Source organism: Malaclemys terrapin, chromosome 21, assembly GCF_027887155.1.
Source record: "Malaclemys terrapin pileata isolate rMalTer1 chromosome 21, rMalTer1.hap1, whole genome shotgun sequence".
Lineage (NCBI taxonomy): Eukaryota > Metazoa > Chordata > Testudines > Emydidae > Malaclemys > Malaclemys terrapin.
Genome location: NC_071525.1, coordinates 17,243,485 through 17,270,330, shown reverse-complemented (window position 1 = coordinate 17,270,330; position 26,846 = coordinate 17,243,485). Strand labels below are relative to the sequence as shown.

At 53.3% G+C, this 26,846-nt stretch overlaps 1 protein-coding gene across 1 annotated transcript; it reads right to left on the bottom strand.

The window, feature by feature from the left end:
- Positions 1–4,601: 4,601 nt before the first annotated feature.
- On the bottom strand, positions 4,602–22,264 carry GAPDHS (glyceraldehyde-3-phosphate dehydrogenase, spermatogenic). Its single transcript, XM_054011249.1, has 11 exons — positions 22,200–22,264; positions 13,560–13,685; positions 12,685–12,781; positions 10,723–10,829; positions 9,087–9,177; positions 8,664–8,782; positions 8,094–8,175; positions 7,830–7,981; positions 7,293–7,455; positions 5,635–5,732; positions 4,602–5,006 (listed from the first exon to the last, which is right to left on the bottom strand). The coding sequence occupies exons 2-11, from the start codon at positions 13,586–13,588 to the stop codon at positions 4,934–4,936; spliced, it is 1,011 nt and encodes a 336-aa protein (XP_053867224.1). The 5' UTR covers positions 13,589–13,685; positions 22,200–22,264; the 3' UTR covers positions 4,602–4,933.
- Between the last annotated feature and the right edge of the window lie 4,582 nt (positions 22,265–26,846).

Genomic DNA, 26,846 nt, shown 5'->3' with positions numbered 1-26,846 from the left:
TTGCCCTGCCCCAGTGCACTCTGGGAGCTGTAGTTACTAGTTTCCCTTGGACCAGCCTTTTTATTGGCCTAACTGGGTAATTGGACTACAACACCCATGATGCAACGCGCACCCAGCTGGTCTGGGAGCAAAGCACTATGGGAATCAGACACGGTTACAGTACCATCGGACTACATCTCCCATGAGGCTGTGCACCCAGTATGGCGAGCGGGGCAGCATGGGAGTTGTAGTCACTCGTTCACTGGACTACATTTCCCGTGATGCAGCAAGCGCTGGCAGCAGTGCACTATGGGAGCTGTAGTCTTCCAGCCAGCTTGCACAGCAATAAGGACTTCAGGTCCCCACCATGCATGGGGAGGCATTAATAATAGTAGGGTGTAGTTGGTTTGAGAAGGGGAGGGGGAGTCAGGACTCCTGGGTTCTATGCAAGGAGTGGGGTCTGGTGGTTAGAGCGGGGGACGACGACTGTGAGCCAGGACTCCTGGGTTCCATCCCCGGCACTGGAAGTGGAGTGGAATTCTGCCTACACTCCACATCCTGAAGCTAAAGGGGTCTGTGGAAGCCAGATCCAGGGAACAATAATGGGTTAAACAATCATTTTCCCTTCCCCTGCCCCCCATAAGTGGCTCAATCCAGGGCCGCCTGGCCAGATGTTCCTCACTGCTGCATCCCACGGCTCTAAGGGTTTCCCTGCCTTTGTGCCTAATCCCATTGCATAAGCGGCTGGGATTTTCTCTGAGCCCTTTATCCGGAGCTGGGATGGGAGGGTGGCAGAGGCACCGTCCCCTGCCACTGCCCCTCTGGTTAGATCCACACCCTGACTCTTTTCAAGTAGATCCCTCCCAGCAGGCTGCCATAAATCCCTAGCTGGAGTCAGGGCTGCCCCGCTGTCTGTGCTGCACGGGGAAGGGTGCAGGGCTCTGCCCTGGCAGTCAGGACTGCCCCTGATGTCCCAGCACAGCTCAAGGGGGTGCTGTGCTGCAGGGGGTGGGGTGGGGGGGGCTCTCCCCTGGCAGCTGGCTGGCCCTGGTTCATTATTCAGTTTTGCCACAGGCTGCTTTTGTGACCTTAGGAGAGTCACTGCATCTCTTGGGGCCATAGTTTGCCTGTCAGTACGATGGGCACCATAATCATCCCTTTCTATGGAGATTGTGACATCTAGGACCAGAGATTGGCTGTGGGCAGTGCCTGGCACAAGGGGGCTCTGATCTCAGCTGGGGCAGGGTCTGTCTCTCTCTGTGTCTGGGCAGCGCCCGGCGCGATGGGGCCCTGATCTCAGCTGGGGCAAGGACTGTTTCTTGCTGTGTCTGGGCAAGGTCCGGCCCACTGGCATCTCATCTGCAGCCTCTAGCTGCTCCCAGAACCCCAGTCCCCAGGATGCCGATGCCCCAGCTGGGTCGCCCACTGCAGCTTCACACGGGTGCTACAGGGCTGGCGGCTAGTATTGGACTTTCCCAACCGGCCGAGAGGTCTGAGGCTAGGCCCCGCGTTGCCGTCCCCGCTGCTGCTCCACACGCCCTGGCTGGTGTCCTCTGCCTCACTTCCCGCTGACGTCAGCTCCTAAGTGGATCACATGCAGCCTGAGAGCCAAAGGCTGATGCCACGCAGGGTGACCTTGCTGAAGAAGGGGCCCTTCCTCCCCATCATAGCCACATTGGCCACTGGGGGGCAGCCTTGGGTTACCATTTAAATCAGCTCTCCTGGCCTAGATTTGAAGAGGAAAATAATGACAGCTGGGTTGTGGTCTAGTGGTTAGAGCAGGGAAGCAGGACTCCTGGGTTCTAGCCCCACTTGTGGAAAGAGTGGGGTCTAGTGGTTAGAGCAGGGGGAGGGCTTTGCTAACCCCAGCCTGTGTTCTCCCTCCCGGAGAAGGCACCGGTGTTAGGGGGAAGGTCCAGTTATGCTGGGTTACTCAGGAATTTCACACACAGGAGGAACTGCTGCTACTTCCCTTCTAAGGGAAAGTAAATGGATGTTGCAAGCAGTGAAAGCAAGTGCCGGTGGGTAAGGAGGATGGGGTTGTGGGGGATGGATGTGTGGGGAGCAGCAGAGGGGGTTTTCAGAGATCTAGCTTGTAAGCCCCCCTATCACTCCCATCCTCCAGAAGCCCTTTGCCTTGTGACTCAGTTTCCCTTCTATCATACATGGGTAATAGATCTGAGCTATGGTGCTTTGTCTACCCCACCCCTGACTCCCCTTCTCTATCACCTCAACCACCAGCTGTTTGTCTTCTCTTCCAAGGCTGTTCCTGGCCTGTTGTGTGCCCCCCACCCTCAGGGAGCTGTCACCCCCATCTCTGCTGCCAGCCTTCATCACCTCCTCGTTACATTTTTCAAACCAGACCCCAATGTAGGCCCCAGGCCAGCCCCAGAGCCACATTATCTGGGTGTATAGGTTGCCATACCCACAGTGGGTCACTCCTGGGGCAGTGTTGCTTTGTAGCAGCTGTAGTTTCCTTATATAGTTAGATTATAGGATTGCGTTTTTGTACTGAGGGGATCAGTAACTGTTTCCTATCTTTTAGCCCAACCTAGGAATAAATGGTCAGTTTTCACCATCCCAGGAAATAAATAGTGGTCAACGCTGGGGATCTGTACGGGGACCAGTGCTGTTCAACGTATTCCCAGCTGACTGGGAAAAGGGGTAAAGACTGAGGTGTCAAAGTTTGCAAGCAATACAGTTACTCGGGCTGGGGAAGTCCAAAGTTGCTGATGAAGAGTTACAAAGGGACATCGCTGCACTAAGTAAGACGAGGATACGTGAAATTCAATGTTGATAAATGCAAAGGAAGGCACAGGGGAAAACAATCCCCATGCTACCTACAAAATGATGGAGCCTCACTTGCTGTCACTGCTCATGAAAGGTCAGGTAGGCATTGTGGATAGTCCCCTGAGGGCAGCAGCTGTCAGAAAGCTAACAAGTGTTAGGAACCCTTAGGAAAGGAAGAGACAGTCAGACAGAAAATATACCCCCACCGTATAAATCCATGGTACCTTGAATACTGGGTGCAGTTCTGTGCCCCACCTCAAAACAAAAATTAGAAGTGGAAAAAGCTGCCGAGAAGGGCAACAAAAATGATTAGAGATCTGGAACAGCTTGTGTGTGCAGAGATTGAAAACACTTGGACTGCTCAGCTTAGAAACAAGGTGACTGAGGGGGAAAATGACAATCTATGAAATCATGAACAGTGTGGAGAAGAATTATGGGCAGGGACAACACTAAGAACTTGGTCACTATGAAGAGAGCAGGCAGCAGGTGTCAGACAAGCGTAAATACTTCCTTCACCCAACAGCCAGCCTGGGGAACTCACTGCCAGGGGGATGCTGGGAAGGCCAAAATTATAACTGGGTTCCAAAGAGAACTAGTTAAGTTCAGAGGATAGGGCCCTTGAGGGCTCTTAGCCAAGATGGTCCAGGACAAAACCTCATGCTCTACATGTCCCTAAAGCTCATGGCCAGCAGCCAGGACTGGATCACTCTGGAACGGCCTTGTTCTGTTCATTCCCTAGGAAGCCTCTGCTCTAGCCCTTGGCAGAGAACAGGATACTGGGCTGGATGGACCACTGGTCTTCCTACGCGTGGTCATACTGGGTATTGAAGTGCTTACTACAGTGAGGTCCTGGCAGCAGGCTGGAGCTGCTAGAGTAGAATTCCTCTGCAGCCGCCAGGAAAGGCGGAGATACCAAGACTCTAGGGAACAGCGCCTCGGCTACACCCAACACTACAGCTTAGAAGCAGTGGGCAAGCACTGGCATTTCAACATGTGGGTGCCCCAGCCTCTGGAGGGGACGTGCTAGGAAAGCACACACCAAGCGCAAGGGGCCCAGCCGCTGTCAAGACCCAGCATCCTGCTTTAGGCCAGAATGGCCCTTGGCCAAGATGGTGACATGCCAAGCTAGACATAATGGAGACCTTGATGGAGAATCTGCAACAGCTCGTCGACTGTTGCTGAGCAACGAGACAAGGCCCTGAATGGCTCCATTCAGAGATCAGGTGTGGACAAGCCCCTGCCCTGGCAGTGGGGAGGTAGGGACTGCTGGCCTCCAGGCTCTAGAAGGAGGTCATTATGAAGCACCTGAAGGCTGCACCATCAGCAATGCTTTAATTTCTCCACCCCACCATGGTAGGACACCCTTGGCCCTAGCCACCAAGATCTGGTCCAACCCCTTGCACAGAGAAGACCAGACAGCAGCTGTCAATACAGATCCCAATCCTGTGGACCATTGGTTGTCTACAGGCAGGTGACAAACATTCAGCAGAGAAACAAGCAGTTAGAGAGGTGGCCCCCATGAAAAACCTGCAGCTATGTGGTTTGCAGATCAAGACCCTGCTAGAGCCTCTTCAGGACCTACTTTGTGCTTAAGGCACCATCTGGGCCTTGCCTCAGTTTCCCCTCCTCCTCGTGTATTTAGGCTTGGCTCTTTGGGGCAGGGATCATGTGTGCAGCACCTGGCACCCTACTGCACTGTTTGAGAGGAGGTGCTACTGCACTACATTTGCAGTCTTTGAGGACTACACAAATAGTCTAGCTCTGAAGCCATGATGGCATTTGGGCCCAGGCTTCAAAAGCAGGTGGGAATAAAGGATCTGGACAATTTCACCCACATTTCCGCAACTTTAAGTGGCTTTTATTTCCAACACTTATGAAATCTCAATGACACTACCGCCACAGACCACTACTAACCCAGGGCTAGACTCCTTCCCCTGGGGGAGGCGTTGGTGCAGTTTTCTGGTTAGGCGCACGCAGGCCACTGTGAGAGCAGGATTCACACACGCACACGGACACGCACGAAGGTTTACGGGGACAGACGAGGCGCAGCGTTTGGGGCCGTGTGGTTGAAGCATTAAGATAGGATGGATCTCGTGGCCAAATATGTCTAGAGGGGGGTGAGGCGGATTCTTCAGATGGCCTGGAATGTACGTGGGACAGGCGCTCAGTTCTCCTTGGTGTACATGTGACTCAGGAGGTCTGCAACGCGGTTACTGTAGCCATATTCGTTGTCATACCTATGGGAAGAGAAGAGGGACAAGTTCAGCTCTCAGCCACTTCACACACTAAGTGGACATCCCTGACCACAAAGGAGACCCTCCCAACTGGATGTTCCCACACGACCTCTAGGGGGCTCCTGGTTTCCCCATCCCTATTGCCTCAGCCACATGCCACTGCCTATAGGCCTCTGGACCAATCAAGGATGGTTAGAAGGTAGCAGAGGTAGTAGAGGACCTTGTGCTTAAGGCACTGACCGGGACTCAGGAGATCTGGGTTTGTTCCTCAGTCTTCCTGTGTGATCTCTGGCATATCCCCTGTTCTCCACCTGGAGCTTAGCTCCAGGGCCAGTGACCTCACTAGATCTGGACTGAGACCTTCAGATTTAGCCAGTCGTTCACCCAAAGGTCTTCAGTTGGGTTACAGGGGCCCTTTGTGCATGGAACTAAGCTAAGGTGCTCCAAGCATACTCTACGGCTGGGGGGAACCCAGACGCCTCATGCCAGGCAAATGAGATGCAAAATAGAACCTGCTGGTTCTTGACCCACTCTGGAGAGTGGTCACTGGACTCCTAGAAGGCTGGGGTGGAGGAGTCCAGCATACTCAAGAGAGGCTGGTTTTCAAACCCCTCCCTCTGCCAGGCCTTACCAGGAGATGAGCTTCACAAAGTTATCATTGAGGGAGATCCCAGCTCCAGCGTCAAAAATGGAGGAATGGCTGTCGCCGATGAAATCAGAAGAGACCACCTGCAAGTGAGGGGGGCATGCATCAGGACTGGCTATTGGGGGCATTTGGCTTTAGTTAGGGAGATGCAGGAGCAGGGGAAGAAGTGTGTAGGGGCCAGTTCAGTAGGAGGCCTGCCTCCCTTGGCCAGAGGTCCCCAGAAGCAGCTTTGATTGCACCATAGGCTACACATCAAGATTTAACAGGGCTGAAGGCCGAGACTATTAGATTAGTCTTACCATTGGTCTAGCACAGGCCACAGAATGTCACCGTTACCCCCATACTCAACCCAAGGACTTCAGACAGACTACAGCATTTCAGTCCTCAGGAGACAACTGTTACATGCCACCAGCAGAGAATAGGAGAGACTGAGATGCCACCAATGCCTGAGGTCCCATCCATGGCAGGGAACTGGGTTGACAAGACCTGCCCAGATGATCTATGCCCCATGCTGGGGAGGAAGGTGAAAAATGTAAGTCCCTGCCAATTTGATGGGGTTGGGGGAAGGGGAAGATTCCTTCCTGACCCCAAATGCAGTCATCAGTTTGACCCCAAGCATGTGAAGATGCCAGGCAGGCATTTCAAAAGGGATTCTCTGGCCCACCAGCCTGGAGTCCCAGCTGATATGTCAGAGGAAATGAGAAGGCCCAGATTACATCCAAAAATTCCTTCTTGATCCCTTCACGCAACCAGCTAAAGCACTGAATGGCGAATCCCCAGAAGGCCTAGAAGAATCAGTAGCAACACGCCAGGCCAATGCGTACCAGTGTGCTGCCCCCATGAGCAGGCCCCATACAGCTCTGTGGATACAGAGCTGGCGTTTGTTATGTGCTCCCCTCCACTCAGACCCAAGCAACGCTTGATGTCATCTGCGGCCAGCGCTTTCCCTACCAAGGAGGTTCTGCCAGCTCTGCTAACATCCCACTGCTTCATTAGTATGGTTCATCTTCCGTGCCCTTCAGACTAGGCAACTGGCTGATGTGCTGCATGTGGGCACCAGTTGAGACAGGAAGTGAACCTATACTGAGATCTGCAGAGGGTGGGTAACGAGCTCAGCAAGCAGGAGTCTGGCTAGGGTGTTGGGGTCACCCCCACCCCTGTTCATTTAGGTCTCACCATGGGTTAGTTACTCCAAGCAGCCAGGGTCTGTCGCACCTAATCACAGACCACCTTCAGGGGAAGGATGCTCAGTGGTTAGAGGGATTGGCCTGGCTTCAACTCCCAGCTGGGCCAGACACTATGTATCTCAGTTTCCCATCTGTAAGATGGACAAAAGCTCTTTCATACTTCAGGGGTGTTGCAAGAAGAAATGTGTGGAAGATGGTGAGGTGCCCAGACACTATGGAGATGGGCCCGATAGGTCCTCCTGCTTCAGTAACACTCTGCACAGCACTACTCTGGTGTATCCATCAGCACTAACTCACTCCCACTTCTGGCATCAGAGCACCCCCCTAGCAAGGCATGGGGGTCAGCATGGGTAACGGCTCAGATCTCAGCATGTCACCCATGCTGCTTTGGCCTCCCCACCCTGAGCCCAACCTTGCTGCCAGCACTCAAGATGGCTGCTCCCATTCCCTGCTCACCTCATCTTCTGTGTACCCCAGGATCCCAGCCATGGGGCCCTCGGAAGCCTTCTTCATGGCCTCTTTGATTTCAGCATAGGTCGCCGGCTTGGCAAGGCGGCAGGTTAGGTCCACGACGGAGACGTCAGAGACAGGCACACGGAACGCCATGCCGGTGAGCTTCCTGTGAGGAGGGAAGTTCAGCCAATGAGAGAACCAGCTAGGACGGCCTGTGAGCAAGACATTGATGCTCTAGAAAACTAGTCTGTGGTTCCGGCATTGGACCCCCAAAGGGAGACCCCCAGACCCTCCCAACAGAGATGTGGTGTTTTGGGTTTTGCTTAGCGAACACTGCTAGCTTGTCAGCCACCATGAATGGTACAAGCTTCTACACAGATGTGGTTTGCCCATCCCCATGGCCACCTCTAGGAGCCAGAGTTTCTCTCCCAGCCACCATCCGGCCTGTGGGATGTTGCCCAGCCACCTGGGGCAGGATTGCTACTGGGAGGCCTAGGCCAGAGACCTCTCCTGCTGCCTGCTCTGAGTCATGGCCCATACCCGTTCAGCTCTGGGATGACCTTGCCAACTGCTTTGGCAGCACCAGTGGATGCTGGGATGATGTTCTGGTGGGCGCCCCTTCCGTCGCGCCAGGCCTTGGCAGAGGGTCCATCCACAGTTTTCTGTGTGGCAGTGTAGGCATGCACTGTGGTCTGAAGGTTGAGAGGAGAAGCATGGTTATGAGCTGGTAGAAGCTAGACAGACAGTCACCTGTTCCTGCACACAGGCGAGCTGCTGGGGGTTGACAGCACACAGGAGACTTACCATGAGTCCTTCCACAATGCCGAAGTTGTCATGGATCACCTTGGCCAGAGGCGCCAGGCAGTTGGTGGTGCAGGAGGCATTGCTACATGGGGAGGGAAGGGAGAGAGATTGATGTCTAGGAAACACCTGCTACTGGAGGAGTTCCCATTCCCATCACCACCTCCATTTCTCCCTGGTGTAGGGGAGACTATAGAAACCATGCCAATTAGGATAGTCTTTGCTCACATGTCAAGGTGGAAGCCCACCTGCCCTCCTCTTGAGGGGACAATCTTCCAGCACAAGCTGTCTATAGGCCTCTTGCTTCCCAACTGTATGGCACAAGTGGCTAAATTCTTGTCACAGGCCCTTTCCTCAGGCACATGTCCCCAAAATGGAGGCTCTCAAACATCCCTCTGACCCTGAAGGGCAGATCCATACCCTCATCTCTCCTTGGCCACGTACAAGGCAGCCAAACTCAGGAGATCACTCCAAGCCAGTCTGGGGAGCAACTCAGAAAGCTGTCCCATCCCACTATCAAACTCCCTCCCCCCCCACCCCACCCCTGAGATGTGGGGGGGAGGCAGGCCATACCTGACAATTGTCATGCTGGATGGGTCATACTTGTCCTCATTGACACCCATGACGAACATGGGAGCATCGGGGGATGGGGCGCTCACCACCACTCGCTTGGCTCCGCCTTGTATATGGGCCTGTGGAAGAGGAGGCTAATCATGGAGGATCCTGCTATGCAGAAGGCCAGGCCAACATCACCTAGGTCTGCTAGTGCCCAATGATGGAGGACTCCATCACACAAGGTCTTGGATGAAGGCTGCCCAGGAGAATGGCATCCCAGGCAGAGCCAGGCTGTCCTAGCCCTCTAGTGGCTCCGCTTGTTAGCCACAGGTTCTCATTGAATTCCCAGTCAAGGATGACAAGCAGGTGTCTGAGCCCCACATGCCAGTCAGACATGGGCCCTGTAGCTCCTGTACCCAGCTAGGTAGCTCAGACACTCACCGAAGCTTTGTCAATGCTGAGGAAGACTCCGGTGGACTCGACAACGTAGAGAGCTCCTGCGTCACCCCAGGGAATCTCACTGGGCTTCATGCTGTAACAGACAGACCAGGGTTACAGGGTCACCAAGGGCTGGCTACTTCCAGGTCAATGCACATGTTCAAGCCCAGATGAGGACTCAGTCCCAATTCCATACAGCTTGAGGGAGTGGAGTGGGACCCCCAGCCTCCAAGGACCCCGATACACCAGCCCCTTGGCACCCAACTCTTCCTTTGACAATCTGTCATTTCTAGGGTGACCTAGAGCTACTGCTGAGTGGAGACACATCAGCAATCTGGAGGAAGGCTGGTCTTCTGATTTCAAGGCACTGGACAGAGATTCAAGATCTAGATTCAACTGCCAGCTCCACCAGACTCCCTGAGCAGCCAGGCACTAGATCTGTGACTCAGTACAGATTTACAGGTTTGGGGGGAGGAGGGGAACTATTTCCCCTTGCTCACAGGGGGCTAGGAAAAAAGCTCATTAGTACTTGGGAGGCAGACACCACAATGATGGGCTGCACACAAGTACCTAGAGATCACTGCATAGCTGTCAGGTCCACTCACCATCCCTTCATTCGCACTAGCATGATCCTTCAGAGGTCCAGACCCCTGGCTCTCACCCACTAGATGCTAGGCTCTCATCTCCTAAATTGAGCTGGATTCTGAGGGGACTTCTCATCTAGTCTGGCCTGTGTAACAGGCCAGAGAATTTCACCCTGTACTGAGACCAATCACTTTTGATTTGGCGTGAAGCCAGACTGACATGTCCAGCTAGCCATGCTCTCAGCTCAACCCGACGGGCTTCAGAGTCGGGGAGGTGCCTCCGTCTTGAAGTGAAGCAGGCAGGTCTAGTGATGCAGGAGGCAGACTAGGACATCTGGGCTCTGCTAGACTGGCACGAGTCTCAAGTAGCTATATGGGAAAGCTGTTATTTCTCTAGACAGTGCTGAAGGATGCTGTGTCCAGGAGTTGCTGTCTGTACACTGCAATGCTACCACCTCTGAAGTGGCACATGGCAGCTGATTGAATGCCAATGCTAGTTTCCTGTCCTAGACTATGTACAGGAAGTTACTACAGCCAGCTGAAACTGCGGGAAGGAGTTTTAGCCTAAGTCAGAACGCTGGAGTGATGCCACCATGGTGCAGAAAGGCTGTCAGGAAGCAATGCTCAGTGCCTCAGTCTCCCCAGCTAGCCAACAGAAGACAGCCCTCCAGCAATTTGGCAACCATTAGCACTGCTCCATTGTCGAAGGACCATCAATTCCTGCAGCACCATGCACGAGGCTCAGAAGTCTCCCCTCCCAGTGTTGAGCAGACTGGCCCCGCTTAGCTGGCAAGATCCCAAGCACTATGCCAGTGATGAGGTGCCAGCCTGCACCCTGTGCTACACAAGAACGGCCAGACTGGGTCAGACCAAAAGGTCCAGTATCCTGTCTGCCGACAGCGGTCGGTGCCAGATGCCCCAGAGGGAATGAACAGAACAGGTAACCAAGTGATCCATCCTGGTGAACAGAGGCTAGGGACACCATCCCTGCCCATGCTGGCTAGCAGCCATTGATGGGTCATGGAGGGTAGGTCCATTCAGCTCCCCCTACTCACCACTGGAACACCGAGATCTCACTGCCGTCCACCACCAGCTTGCCATCTTCAGCCTTCACCTCGCCGCTGTAGCGCCCGTGAGTGGAGTCATACTTGAACATGTACACCTGAGAGGGGAGAGCGCGTCAGCCTAGCAGCCCAAGCCTTTGTGGAGTTACCCTAGGCAACTGCTGTCATTCAGCAGGGGAATCTCCCTAACGGATCAACTCTGCTTCCATCAACTGCAAAAGGTTAAAGCCGATGACCAGTTCTCTTCAAGATGGGGACTGATCAGCAGCAAACCTCTGGCTGTGCGGTAGAGCAGCGAGCATTAAGACTATCCTCCAAGTAGATCCAGAGGAGGATACCGAACGAGGGGGCATCAGCCCAGAGCGCAGAAGAGCTGAGCTCCCTGGAAGCTAAGGGGTCTGGGGCCTTTAGAGTCCTAGCACTGAGCAATCAAACCCAACAGTGACGGCAGGATGGGGCCTAGACAAAGCTGGGCGTCAGATGCAACTGCTCCTTCGCAGCCAGCAGTTGCTGTATATGCAAGGGCAAGAGAAAAAACCCCCAAGTCTCCCAGCCAGCTTCCAAACTACAGGAGCTGGCTTGGACTGGAACACAAGGATCAAGTCCCAGGTCAGGCAGCTCAAAGGAAAGTTGGCCATGGCTGTGTGACCACGTGCACCCCATATCACTGTATGGGGATAGAATTATGGCATGTTTTGTACAACGTCTGCCTTGTGAGGCATCAGTTTAAAAGGCTTGATCTGTTGAACATTAGTACCCTGTTGGATTGGAGGTGCTGTCATTGTATGGGGAGCTATGAAGCTTTGCTCTGTTGTGAAGTTGGAAGCACCCACACACAGGCTTTCAGGTACAACAATGAAGAAGCTAGACAGTGCTAATGGCCCCATTAAAGGGAATCCACACGCCCAGCGACTATCTCAGGAATTGTTTACAACCGGAGGCTTCCCAGAGGGAGCACGTAGGCAATGGAGGATGCTGGGGGTGGGGGGGGAGGAGGGGCACAGACCCTCACATCATGAGCAAAGATCTTTCTAGCAAACTGAAAAGCTAGAAGAGGGGAAGTGAGATCACCACTTTGCCTGGCTTCCCCTACAACACAACACCCGAGGAACAGAGACTGAACTGGGGAAAGGGGTCCCAAGCAGGACAGAAGAATTCCAGCCTGTGTATGCAAAAGCTGTAACCTGCTTTACTAGCCAACAGGGCGAGACACTCCTTGATTCAAATCCTACCTGGTTTATAAAGCTTAGATCGCGTTTTTGTTTTATTTCATAGGTAATCTGCTTTGATCCGTACGCTCACTAAAATCTTCCTGTAGTTCATAAATCGGTTTTATATTTACCTAGTAAAACACTGTTTTAGAAGTGTTTGGGGAATCTGCTCAGGAACAAAAAATGGTGTACTGTCCTCTCCACGTTGAGAGAGGGGCAGACTGGGTAATAAACTTATACCGGTCAGGCTTCTGACTAGGCCAAGACAGTACAGCTCTGAGGTCCTAGGCTGTGGAGCTGGGGGAACTGGCTGGAGCCTTTATTGTTAGTTCATGAGTGGCTGAGGAGAAACATTCATGTAACTGCATCTGGGTGTGTCCCTACCTGTGTAGATGTCTGTCAGTGCAGGACTGGGAAAGATCTGCAGCTTGGTACAGTCTCAGTGTGAGAGGGGACCCAGACTGGTATGTCAGAGGGCCCAGCGGTACCCCAGTTCCAGGCTGCACTCAAGGGAAGCCAGTCACAGGCTGAACGAGGCCCCTAGGTCCTCAGCTCCCATCACACACTGATGTGCCAGCTGGCCCATCCCACCCATGCCGCAATCACTATCTACATAGGGTTGAGGTTGGAGATTCTCAGTGTCCCTGGACAACTAACTGTGGGAGTCTGAGCTTCTGAGACATGCAGAAGAGTGTCGTAGGCAGGATAGTTTGGCCATTGGATTGAGGGGCGGTGAAGTTACCATGTAGTTGAGGTCAATGAAGGGGTCATTGATGGCCACCACTTTGAGTCCCTTCTCCAGGCAGGCTCGGAGGACCAGACGCCCGATACGGCCAAATCTGGAACAGGAATGTTAGTAGTTAGATCGATTCCTGTAGCCATACTCCCATCCAGGAAGCTAGTCATGAAGGGACGTCTCTTCCATGCTGGCCTTTGAGCTTCCTTAGCCATTAAGAGCCCCCTCCTCCCCCCCCATACTCGCAGCGCAGCCAATGGGAGCCTAGTCAGCAGGACTTCCCCACAACTGTCCAATCACTAGGACTTTAAGCTACCCCCTTAGCTTTGCATTCTAGTGGTGTCCCCTAGCTCTGATCTGGTAGTAGCACGAGCCAGCTGCCCTAACCACCTTGGAACGAGTTCCTCCATGAACTCCCCGACATCAATCCGGCAGCTGCAGAGGAGTTAAATGCTTCAAGATGACAGCCTGGTGACCCCTGAAGTCACCTCTGACTAAAAGCAAGAACTGCATCTGTGGGCTCAGTCATTCATTCAACACCACTACTGCTATGAATAAGCCGGGCTCTTCCTTGAAATTAAGATGGCTGCCAGTAAGTGTGGTTCTGGTGACACCAAAGGGGCAAAGAGCCAGGTGCTATTTTGACTGCAGGGTGCATTCCCAGCCACTGGAGCTACAGGGAGTCACCGAGTGACTTGCAAAATGAGTGGAAGTGCCGCAAGGTTGATTTTACCATAGCTGCCTGTTACGGCCACCGCTTCTTACTACATGCAGCAGAACTTTCCACTCCTGCTGTGCTGGGCAGCCTCACGTGTGCCACGGTTGCAGAGGGCTACAACTCCTGCCCTGTGGGCAGCATAAGGGGGAGTTTGGGGCCTTACCCATTAATTCCAACAGTGAGCTCAGCCATGACTGGTTCTACTGGTTTCTCTACTGGAGCCGGTTCCTCAACTTTCTCTGGTGCTTTCTCCGGAACGGACGGTTTTCGGGACTGGGAGACCTCAAGTCTGGAAGGAAAAGGGGGAATCAGAGCAGAGGCTAGGGCAGATGCCAGTATAAAGATAACAGCAGACCGGCCTTTTTGCAAGGGAAAACCACAGCTCCTTTAGAGCAACTGGGAACATGGGATTTGCCCAACTACATCAGTCCAGTGGGTCCATCCAAACCAGTATCCCAGTTCCCACCATGGCCTGTCCAAATTTCATTAGAGGAAGGTGCAAGAAAGGTCCCCCTCGAAGGCAGTGATGGAATAGCCTGCCCATGGCAGGAAGTGTCTTCCTCACCTCCTTTAGAGGTTGAGGCCTATGCCCTGAAGTCTGAGGGTTTACATCCCTTCCAAAAGCCTATTTTCAGAGGGTTTCTTAACTCTGGCTATTCTATGCCCTTTCTGAATCCCTCTCAGCTCTTGGTCAAAGTGACCTCTTGTGGCACTGAATTCCACAGGCCAGAAGCCTGGAACAAAAACATCTGATCAGTTCTAAGTGTGCTGCCTGTCACTCCCCTTGTTTGCATAGGGGAGAAGGTGAATGGCAGCACCCAAAAGGGACAGTCCCAAATCCTTTCATTTTCATTACCCATCTCATGGTCCCTCTATTTCTGCTCTAACCTTTGAGATCCGCGTGATCCAGTCAAGGGCACCTAACTAACAATGCTGCTACACAAACAGTGTTTTACAGTAGTGCCTTGGGCTGATCCAAAAACAGGGCCCCATTGTGCTACGCACCATAAGAGCGGCAATCTGTGTGCCCTGAAGACCTTGGTTTCAACAAAATTCAATGTGCTCTATCCCATTCCTTACACACTAACACCATTTGCTTTCCAGGGGCTACTGCGCATTGAGCAGGAGTCTTGAGGCTTGTCCAGACAGGGGTAGTGGGTTCAGAATAACGTAGGGTGTGAATTTAAAGAATGGGAGCTATTCCAGAAATGTCCCCCCAGGGAGCCAATTCCAGAGTAGCTTCACAGAGAGATAATCCAGACTAGCTTCTGCAGAACAGCTCCTTGTCAGTTTCCCCCGTCGATGAATCCACAATGAGGCCCGGGACTATAAATAAAGTGACATTATAGTCAAGATGCTGCCTCCTTTGTGTTGATCAGTCCCGGCTATCAGCCCTCCCCAGTAAGGTAAAGTTACACTAGTCAGCCTGCAGGTACAGCCGGGAAGCGTGAGCTGGATTCTACGCTGACTCGTGCACCAGAGTTTTTAACAAAGCCCCAGTGGAGGAGTCTGTTGCATTGGACAAGGAGACGCTTGCTTTACTCTGGGCATAGCTACACTGCAATCAGAGGTGTGACCGCAGCATGCGCAGGCCTACCTGATCTAGCTAGCGTGATGAACAGCAGCCGCAAAGCTGACGCAGCACAGACTAGCTACTCGAGTCCATACACAGGATCCCAGCTCACGCTGAGGTTTCACTGCTGTTATTTCAGCTAGCCAGATCAATGCTTAGGGCCCTACCAAATTCACAGCCATGAAAAACATGTAACGGACCATGAAATCTGGTCTTGCGTGCTTTTACCCTATACTATAGGGATTTCACAGCGAAGACCAGCGTGTCTAGAATTGGGGATCCTGACCCAAAATGGAGTTGTGAGGGAGGTCACAGTATTGCCACCCTTACTTCTGCACTGCCTTCAGAGTTAGGCAGCTACAGAGCAGTGGCTGTTGGCCAGGTGCCCTGGTCTGAAGGCAGTGCCCTGCCAGCAGCAGCGCAGAAGTAAGAGTGGCAATACCACACCATGCCACCCTTACTTCAGTGCCACTGCCTGCAGAGCTGGGCAGCTGGAGAATGGCGGTTGCTGACTGAGGGCCCGGCTCTGCAGGGAGCAGCACTGAAATAAGGGTAGCACAAACCCCTCCCTACAATAACCTTGTGACCCTCCCCCCCAGCTCCTTTTTGGGTCAGGATCCCTACAATTAGAACACTGAAATTTCAGATTTAAATAGCTGAAATTATTAAATTTAGGACTTTTAAACCCTATAATACGAAACTGACCAAAATGGACCGTGAATTTGGTAGGGCCCTATCAATGCTGTATGCACTACAGTCACACCTGTGCTGTGTAGACATACCCAGATGGGACAGAGACTGAGGCCCATGCTTCAAGGGCTTAGATGCTACCAGAATACATAGAATATCGTCTACTGAATAGCCCTGCAAATTTGCCCTGGGATCTGATCTCCTGGGATCAAGTCGTTTGCGAGATTAAAGTGCAGATCTGCTCTGCGTTTTGAAGGTCACTATCTGCTCCTACCAAGGCTGATCAAATCTTAGTTTAAAAGGGAAGCTGCAGTTATTTGCTCATCACTACACGCAGCTATAAAGGAGAGCAAGTCCCCAGAAATATACAGTCTCATAAGGCCAGAGTAAGGCCCACATGTATTTAAGTTCCCACTAAGATTCACTTAAATCAGAGCTTACCTGAAAACTTTGACACTAACAGATGATCCAACTGACTCCTGGCTCAACGGAGAGTTACAACGCTGCAGCATTTTGCTGGCTTCCCTAGCTACTGACTGGAGATACTGAAAACAGCGAGTTCAAGACACTTTAAAACTGATCTTTAATGTAATCACTGGCTATACTGAGCTCTATGTTGCTATAACAGTTAGTGCGGGTCTCTTTCAGAGAAAGGACCCCAACAGTGAAGTCATTCTTACTTTCAGTTCCGTTGACCTTGGTTTAGTCCCATCATGGGGACACTAGCCCTGATCCTGCACAGCACTTGGGCCCCCGTCTCCTGCAATGGCTACTCACGTGTTTATGTGCATGAAGCACATTCAGATGGAGCTTCCAGAGATGGGCCACTGGGCCTACATTCCATGATTTCAGGGGAGGCCTCTGTTTTGTCAGGGCAAAATCAGCCCAGCAGAGAATTGCAGGCAGAGGCTGGGCAGGGGAAGGGCTTGTGGGCTGAGCGCAGGCCTAGACCTAGAACGCCAATGTGACTGTAATTGACCCTGATCAAGTCAATTTCACCTCTAAGGGCTCAAGTCCTTCCCATTGTTCCCTGGTTTCAGGCAGGTTGGGGGCATCCTTGAGGGAGGTCTCACCCCCCTCCAACTGAGGAGAGGATTTGGGGGGGGTTTCTGCAGACCCTGAGTCCCCACCCCCTCCCAGCACTGTGACTGGATGAGCCAGCTAGGACCTTCCCAGAGCAGGTTTCAGCGTTAATGCAACACAGAGATGCATGGGACATTACCCCTGCACCGCCACGCTATTGTTTCAGACTCCCTGCAGACGCAGATGCCGCCATGTCAATTGCGCTGGGGCATGTGCTTTCATGACCCAGAGCAATACAAGTGGAAGCTAAAGTCCAGCAGCCAGGTCATTAGGCAGGCGTATCAGAATGAGGCCTCCTAAAGTAGTGGAAATACACAACACACCAAGCCCCTGATCGCAAGGCCCATTTACATAGCCCTCTGCTTCCATCAGCTATAAATCCTGGTATGATGCTGCCATCCACCATCTTGCATCTGAATCCACAGAATATAGCATCAACCAGAAGATTCCCAGAGGCCCCACTCCACGACATCAGTTACAAGGTTAAATGGCAAAGGTGAATCTGGCATGAGGCCCCGCTGGGGTAGAAGAAAGCACTCCGCTTTGTGTTTACACTGAGCCTGAACCTTTTGAGAGCCAAGAAATCCCTCTGGAGTCTGCCCCTCAAAAAACAAAACAAAACCCAGAAGAGCAAGTGATTCATGCATCACAGACCACTTCATTTCAGGGGCCAGTGCTTTTGGCAAGCAGTTTGAGTAGCGCTCATCCCCAACCCTCGGTTTGACAGCCTCTTTCATCCAGGCCTCCCTCAGATACAGAAGCAGTGTGACAAGGGTTAGTGCAAGGGATTGGAAATCAGGGTTCCCAGGTTCTGGTACCAGTTGGCATGACCTTGTCCAAGGTCACACCAGGTTTGTGCCTCAGTTTCCCTATCTGTACAAGAGTGGGTGAATTCCCCGTTTTAACGGGACTCCAGGTTTTAACAGAGCTAACAGCATATGACTGACTCATCCTGTCGCTTCAGCACTAGACAGTCTCAGACTCCCCCCAGATATCAATTAAGTCACATACCAAGAAACTAAGGCAGAAATCACTAGCACTGACTGAATACAGTCCAGACGCCCTGACCCCCAGTGCCTACCCAAACCACTAATGGCACTGTCTAGGTCTTGCATACTGCCAACCCCTCTGCCCCACAAAAATCGCAGTAGGGACTGGGGCCTGCAGAGCAAAGATAAACACCCAGAAATATTATAGGCAAGCCAGCTGATCGCCTGTTTGGTTTCAAAACTAGTCCAACAGCTAATCACAGATGCAGCAGATCAATGCAGGTAGGCAGAGGGTTTGGCCTGAGCCCTGATGGGGCACTAATATCCAGCCACCACCAAAGAATTAAGCCAACCGTGGGAGGTCTGCAGTTCTGAGTGCACCGATTGCAAAGCTGGGGTGGGATTTATTGTAGAATTTGTCCCTCCCCTCCCCATCAGAAACCAGGAGGTTGTAAAATAAAATATCTAGGCAGCAGATGGCATTTCGCTTCAAGATGGCCAGCTCTGCAAGATGGACTCTGTGGCAGAGCATCATGTGAGGATCAGCTCCCAACACCCCACTTGCATTTTGGGGGAAGCATCACTTCCATTCCCAGCAGAGACCATGGCCAGCTCTTTCACTCCACAGCTACTAGTCCTGAAATCTAAGACCATGTCTACACGATCACTTGTTTGGCAAAATGTGTGTCGCTCAGGGGTGTGAAAAAACCACCCCTCTGAGCAACACGAGTGCTCATGCCAGTGAAACTTGGGTGCACAGTGCTAGGTCGGTGGGAGAGCTTCTCGTTTAAGTGGTTTTATTATGTCAACAGGAAAGCTCTCTCCTGTCAGCGTAAAGCAGCTACACAAGCAATCTTACAGGGGCGCAGCTGCATCAGTACAGTTGTGCTGCTGTAAGCTCACTAGTGTAGACATGGGTTAAGTGCTGCAGGAAGGGCCACCTAAGATGGCTGCAGCTTTGAACCCAATGGCTGTGCTGCCCAAGGAAGAGAAGGTGCAGAGGCTGTGCTGTTCTAGACACAAGAGGACTGGATCGCTCATTTCTGCAGCATCATTGCAAAGCTACGCTTGCCACACACTAGGAGGGTCTGCATTTTGGCATGACTCATGAGAACCCCTTCCGTATCCTTGCACGCTCTGATCAGACATTTGTATTACCATAGCAACTAAGACTCCTCCTCATGGAGTAGGACCCCCTTGTGCTAGGTGTCCATCACCATGGCCCCTTTCACAGTTGCCCCAACTGAATGGGGGAATACGTAGCAATGCGTTAGGGCCTACGCACAAAGGAATACAAGGGATCTTAAAGGCATACATCTGCACCAGCCCAGCTAAGGTTTTAACAGAACTAATGGCATACGACTGAGTCATCCTGTTGCTTCAGCACTCCAGTCTCCGACTCCTCTGGATATCGATTCAGCTTGATTCAAGATAAGCTGGCCGGTCTGTACTGGCCGCGGGGGGGAGGAAGATGTGGCTACTTCCACCCCACTGCAGGCATTCTACCGCAGTGACATTGAAAGGTCAGGACGCGGAACACCAAAACCAGACGAGAGCGCATTAGGCACACGCCACAGACACTGCCGTCTTCGCTCAGGCACGGATACCCAGCGTCAAACCTCAGGGACTTTACAAGCATCATTTTATGAATGTGGAGAGCTGGGGAGATTAAATGACCTTGGAAGAGTCAGTAGCAGAACAGAACACAAGCCACCCGACTCCCTCTGCTTCCACCACTAGACCGCGTTGCCTCTGTAAGACAAGTGGCACTTGCCTTGGTACTTGTTCTGATCTCTAGGTTTCCTCAAGCACAAGAGCTGGTGTCTGCTTTCCCACGCCAGAGGACGCATCCAGTTTCACCTCTGGCAGGCTTCCAGCAATCAAAGACAGGAAGTCTGCTCAGTTTAGATACCCACTCAGCACCACGGCCGAGGGTCACAAACATGCTCTATATGGACACCCCCTTTTTCTTCTGAAAGGAGGAGGCAGGAGAGAGAACAGCTTGCTGGCTGCAGATGCTGATAGAGGCAAGAGTGCCTCCCTGGAGAGGAGCTATAAATGTACTTGGGTCTCAGGGGCCTGATGTATTACCTAGCACTTATCTGTACAAGTGTAGATCTCAAAGTGCTTTATATAAATTGCCTCAGTTTCCCCATCTGAAATGGGGGGGGGTAAAGAGGGGAAGTGACTTGCCCAAAGTAGCAGGACCTAGTGGATAGAGCACACAACTCTCTCCCCACTGTCTACACTAGGTCGCAACAGATCAGCATTGTAACCGTCAGTCTTGGGCAGGATTACAGAGCTGCTTCTCACCCTCCCACCAGTGGCTGATTTTAAGCTAGATGCCATACATGAATTAATAGGGAGAGCCCGCCTCTTCTGCAGAGGGGAGGGGCATGTGACATCGGTAGTGGTGCAATACAGCAGAGGCTGGGCAATAATATTGCAGTCTGTTCTCCGATGCAGGTGCAATTTTGCTGTGGGGAGCATGCCATCTCCTGCCTGTGCAATGGTTACCCCCACCTAGATCACATGGAGGGAGGGGAACAATATAATCTCACTGGAAGTACTACAGTTCGGAAGGAAGCAGTTTAAATCTCTCCATGGTCAGGGGATTTTCAGCACCCGCTGTCTAAGGCGTGCAACTGGAAGGACAAGCATGCTAGCAATAAAACGCTTCCCATATCACAGGGGGCAGGGCACAGGAAGGGGAGCAGAGGGCCACTAGCCATGGAACAAGCAGCAAAGCAAATTCCCTGGAGGTGCTCTGGGCTGGGTTGGGGGGAGGGTGGGGGTCCAGCCAGCTCCAATCAGGCATATAAGAGAGGCTTGGAGGGATGAGGCCTCAAACAGGAGATGCAGCTGTGGCCCCAGGGTTTAGTCTATTTTTAATGGATTCTATTTTAATTACGCAGCACAGAACCCACTTGATCTGATCAGCAGGGAGACTCTGCCCATAGAAGATCTCCCACAGGGGGAGGCGATGGGTGGGCCAAAAGAAGAGCAATGGATCTGCCCATCCCCCACAGAAGGACGGACTCATTTCTTGCATGACTGCAGGGGGTGACCAGAAAGTAAATCCCCCTAGGGCCAAGCCCTGCCCGGCCAGGAGGGGGAGGGGAGGTGATGCTACCAGAGTCTGATTAGAGTTTCCCCTGAAGTTGCCATGTTTCTAGAGAGATCCATGGTGCAAAGGCACCATCAGGTCAGTCTGCATCACCCCCCTCCCCTCCACTCCACTTTGCAGACATCACCCCCTCAAACTGTCCCAAACACATGGAACTGCTCCCCAAGCAGATCCCTGCACTCCCCTCCCCACCTCAGGGCACCCCGATTACCCCCACCTCAGAGCTGCATCCCTCCCTAACCAGACAGGGAACCCCCACCACCCCATTCCCCAACACACCCCTGGACCCTCTGCCATTTACACTGCACCCTAGATGCTTGTTCCACTCCCATCCTACCCCTGGACACGACATCCCCGCCTCACAACCCCCTGCATATACATAGTGCCCCAAGCTATGCCCCCCCAGCCTCCCCCCCATCTGCAGCATCCTCTACCCCCCAGCTCCCCACAGCTGCAGTCCCTGCCCCACAGCCCCTCCAGTTCTGCCATTACTAACCCCCCTCCCAACTCCTCCACATGCTGCCCCTCACACCTCCTCTTGGCCCCTCTCCACATCACCCCCCATCTCCCCACCCCATGCAGCCACCAACTGCTCCAAATCCAGCCCCAAAGCCCTGCTGTTCACCACAACACCCCCCCACACTCGTCCTCCCCCCCACTTCCCCAGCCCGCTCTGCCCAGCACCACAGCCAAACCCAGGAACACAACCACTCACTCATAGCTCCCCATCCCCCCACCCAACCCTCCCCCCCCCCGAGCCAACCACCCTCACCCCAAATCTAACCCCTGCTGCATCCCCCACAGCTTCTCCCCACCAGGAGCACCCTACTTCCCAACCCCACATCCCCCATATCCACCCCCCCACCCATAGCCTCCCCCCCCATATCCACCAACCCCTAAAGTCCAGCCCCCCCCCATATCCATCCCCCCCACCCATGGCCACCCCCCCCATATCCACCAACCCCTAAAGTCCAGCCCCCCCCCATATCCATCCCCCCCACCCATGGCCACCCCCCCCAGTCCAGCCCCCCCCCCCCATCTCCATCCCCCACATCCAGCCCCAGCCCCTCCCCCACCCATGGCCACCCCCACCCCATATCCACCCCCCTCAGCCCAGCCCCCCCACATCTCCCATATCCATCCCCCACATCCAGCCCCTCCCCCCATATCCAGCCCCACAACCCATTGCCATCCTCCCATTCACACCCAGCCCCCCAGGTCCATCCCCTGCCCCCCACCCCATGCCCCAAATCCATCCCCCCACATACACCCCCCCACCCCATAGCCAGCCCCCCCGGAACCATCCCCGCCCCGTCACCTGCCGCGCCCCGCACCACGTACCCGGGGGTCTGGTGTCTGGCTGGCGTCGAACGAAAGAAGCAGCCGCTCAAACGCCCGTTTATATACTCCCCCGCCCCTCCCCTGCCACGCCTCCCTCACCGCCTAGCCACGCCCCGCACTCGCTCGCGCGCGCTGTCCCCACCCCGCCCCTCCTGACCAGCGCGCGCCTTAGGAACCGCACAGCGCGTGCAGGGCAAACCGTCGCGATGGAAAGCGGGCGAGGTGGGGGAAGAAAAATCTGGTGGCCTCTACTGCGCAGGCGCCATGGCGTGGTCGCGAGGCGCGCTGGCGGTTACCAACCGCCGCGGCACGCGCCTCCTCCAGGATCAACCACCCCGCCCCCCCCTCCCGTTTTCGTGCGCATGTGCAGATCCTTCTGCCCTCAGCATCCTCCGGCTGCACACCTGCTCGCGAGGGCTTCTGGGGATTGTAGTTTTCCTGCCTGGTGTGAGCTGGACCCTGCAATGCACCCCTGGGCGGGGGAGGGCGGGAACCAGGACTCCTGGGTTCTGCCACTGCCTCCCTGGGTGCTGGACAAAACACGAGAGGGGGCGGGGGATGGAAATGACTAGATAGATTAGATAGAGGGGTCGTTCAGGGATGGAAGATCGGGCAACACACTGATGAGGGGTATGGAACAGCTGCCGTATGAGGGGAGATTAATAAGACTGGGACTGTTCAGCTTGGAAAAGAGACGGCTAAGGGGAGATATGTTTGAGGTCTGTAAAATCATGACTGGTGTAGAGAAAGTAGATAAGGAAGTGTTGTTTACTCCTTCCCATAACACAAGAAGTAGGGGTCACCAAATGAAATTAATAGGCAGCAGGTTTAAAACAAACAAAAGGAAGTATTTCTTCACCCAACACACAGTCAACCTGTGGAACTCCTTGCCAGAGGATGTGGTGAAGGCCAAGATTATAACAGGGTTCAGAAAAGAACTCGATAAGTTCCTGGAGGATAGGTCCATCAATAGCTAATAGCCAGGATGGGCAGGGATGGTGTCCTTAGCCTCTGTTTGCCAGAAGCTGGGAATGGGCGACAGGAGAGAGATCTCTTGATGATTCCCTGTTATGTTCATTCCCTCTGGGGCATCTGGCACTGGCCACTGTCAGAAGACAGGATACTGGGCTAGATAGACCTTTGGTCTGACCCAGTCTGGCCGTTCTTATGATAGATAGATAGATAGATAGATAGATTAGATTAGATGGGATACGGGTACAGATAGATAGATGGTGGGGTATGTATGGGGATAGATGGATGATGGGTGTGTGTATGGGGATGGATAAATAGATAGACAGGTAGATAGAGGGGTGGTAATAGGGACAGATACATACACAGATAGAGGATGAGGTATGTGGGGATGGCTAGACAGATGGGTGTGTTTGTGGCAGGATAGACAGATGAGGGGAGGTGTATGGGGGAGGATAGACAGATGAGGGGTGTGTGAATGGGGGATGGATAGGCAGATGAGGGGATGTGTATGGGGGATGGATAACAGATGAGCGATGTGTGTGGGGATGGACAGACCGATGAAGGGTGTGTGAATGGGGGATGGATAGACAGATGGGGGGGTGAATGGGGGTGGATAGACAGAAGAGGGGATGTGTATGGGGGAGGATAGACAGAAGAGGGGATGTGTATGGGGGAGGATAGACAGATGAGGGATATGTGTATGGGGGATGGATAGACAGATGGGGGGGTGAATGGGGGTGGATAGACAGAAGAGGGGATGTGTATGGGGGAGGATAGACAGATGAGGGATATGTGTATGGGGGATGGATAGACAGATGGGGGGTGAATGGGGATGGATAGACAGAAGAGGGGATGTGTATGGGGGATGGATAGACAGAAGAGGGGATGTGTATGGGGGTGGATAGACAGAAGAGGGGATGTGTATGGGGGAGGATAGACAGAAGAGGGGATGTGTATGGGGGAGGATAGACAGATGAGGGATATGTATATGGGGGCTAGATAGACAGATGTGCGATGTGTGTGGGGATGGATAGACAGATGGGGGGGTGAATGGGGATGGATAGACAGATGGGGGGGGTGAATGGGGATGGATAGACAGAAGAGGGGATGTGTATGGGGGAGGATAGACAGAAGAGGGGATGTGTATGGGGGAGGATAGACAGATGAGGGATATGTGTATGGGGGATGGGTAGACAGATGAGCGATGTGTGAGGAGATGGGTGGACAGATGAGGGGGGCTGATGGGGGTAATGCTGAAGGAGAGGGACAGCTGGGCACTGTAGCTGGGTCCCCGTGCCGGCTGGCTCCCTATTCCAATGCTGGAATTACTTGGAGGCCTCCCATCCCCCCAGCCGGGGGAGGGGGGGTGCGTGCGCGAGCCCGCGGCCCGCCTGACGTCAGCCGGAGAAATGAGCCAGCACAATTGAGCTGTTAATAATTCAGGCGACAGCGCTGGGGGGGGGGAGGGGGGAGCAGCTGATGCTCTCGCCCACTGTGGCTGATGCCTTTGAAAAGGCCAGGCCTGGAGGAGAATCCCGCTGCCATGGCAACCCCCGGCCCATCACTCACACAGCATTGGCATCCCGATACTCCGCCACAGCCCCCACCCCCACCCAGCCCCCCTAAATGGGGGGGGGTTACCCTCTATGGGCCAGAGGAATTGTGGGTCTATAGGAGGCTGGCCATGACTCAGCACAGATCACCCAACTCTAGTCTGGTGGTTAGGCCCAGCTAGGCCAGAGAGAAGGGCCAGGACCATGGGAGTCGGTATCCCCTGTGCCTCCTGTTTGAAGCATGATGATGGGGAATCAGAATGAAAAAAAACAAGCCCCCAGGTCCTGTGACAATTAGGAGTCCAGACTCCTGAGTTCTATGTCTGAGAGGGGAGCAGGGTCCAGTGATTAGATCAGGGGACTGGGAATTAGGACTCCTGGGTTCTCTCCCCAGCTCTGGGAGGGGAATGGGATCGAGGTTTTTAGAAGGAGGTGCTGAGAGCCAGAACTCCTGGGTTCGGCAGTAGCTGTCCCCTCTGCCACATTGTTTGACCTGCAAGGCACAAATATTACCAACAAATCATCCCATAACCAGAAGTCCACAATGCTTTGTGAATGATGTTAGGGTTAGGGGAAGACCGCCATCTTTCACTGTGTGTTTGTGCAGCACCTGTCCTGGCACAGCGGGGCCCCGATCTCAGCTGGGGCAGGGACTGTCTCTCGCTGTGTCTGGGCAGCGCCCGGCACAATGGGGCCCGGATCTCAGTTGGACAAGCCTTGCACAGCCATTATGATCCTACATACATTTAACATCTCTGAGTTAGGGAAGAGCCCAACTGATACTTTAGGATCTTTGCAGGACTAAAATAACGAGCCAATCAATGAGCAGAGCAAGAGAGAGGAACCAGCATCCAAATCAATAATCCGCACTAATGCAAACTCCGGCATGGACTGCCAGCATGACCAGGTATCTGTCTGCCCTAGGGAAGTTACATCTCAGAGCCAGTGATCCGTCCCCCACTCAGGCCACCCATCCTTTGGTCCTGGATGTGGTCTTTGGAAATGCAGAACCCTTCCCAGATCATCCCCAGAGGTTGACACTGCCCCCCTCTGCATCTGAATGTAGCTTCACCGGATTTGCCCCCGTTATCTTGTCCCAGCTCTGACATTGCCTGCGTTTGCAGCTTTGGCTGCAGACAGGTCCGGGGGGGGGGCCCGGGTGGTGGAGAAGAGACTAAAAATAAATCGTCAGGCCTCACTGGAGAGAGAGGGAGAGACAGGGAGAGAAAGGGGAGGAAAAGAGAGAGAGAGAAAATGCAGAGAGATGGAAGAGAAAAGAGAGAGAGAGAGTTGTGTTTGGCGATAGATAGATAGATAGATAGATAGATAGATAGATAGATAGATAGATAGATAGATAGATAGGTGGGGTGTATGGGGATAGATAGATGTGTGTAGTGGGATAGTTTGTTTATGAGAATGTCATGTGGGACTGTCTCAAAAGCCTTACTAAAATCAAGATATATCAAGTCTACTGCTCCCCCCCAATCCACTAGACTAGTTACCCTCTCAAGGGAGGAAATTAGTTTAGTTAGGTTTGTTTTCTTCTTGACCAATCCATGTTGGCTATTCCTTATAACCCTGTTATCCTTTAGGGGCTTACAAATAGATTGTTTAATCATTGCTTCTGGTATATCTTTGCAGGTATCAAAGTTAGACTGACTGGTCTATAATTCCCTGGGCTGAGGTTGTCTGTGGCTTGGATTGTCCACCATTGTGAGCCCTTGTCACAGTTTGTTAGCTCTGCATCTGATCTTATGGGGGTGGGCTGTTATGACTGGGAAAGGATTTCTCAGAAGCCCTGGGAGCGAGGACTCCTGGGTTCTATCCCTGGCCCTGGCCCTGGCCTTAGAAGGGGAGTGAGGTCTAGTGGGTTAGAGCAGAGGGGTCTGGGAGTCAGGGCTCCTGGGTTCTATCCCCAGCTCTAGGAGGGCAGTGAAATCTAGGGGGTCAGAGCAGAGGGGGCTGGGAGTCAGGACTCCTGGGTTCTGTCCCCAGCTCTGGGAGGGGTTAGAGCAGGGGGAGGGTTAGGAGTCAGGACTCCTGGGTTCTAGTTTTGCTTTTAGGAAGATAGATGGACAGAGGAGATCAAATGGTCCATGGATAACAGACACAGAAGGCGGTG

What these genes read in the sequence shown, in the direction of transcription:
- GAPDHS (XM_054011249.1), bottom strand. Translation starts at nt 13,588, where the DNA reads ATGGCTGAGCTCACTGTTGGAATTAATGG. An exon ending in GAGATCTCGGTGTTCCAGTG is followed by an intron (nt 9,178 to 10,722) that starts GTGAGTAGGGGG and finishes TGTCTGTTACAG; the next exon opens with CATGAAGCCCAGTGAGATTC. An exon ending in GCATTGTGGAAGGACTCATG is followed by an intron (nt 7,982 to 8,093) that starts GTAAGTCTCCTG and finishes CTCAACCTTCAG; the next exon opens with ACCACAGTGCATGCCTACAC.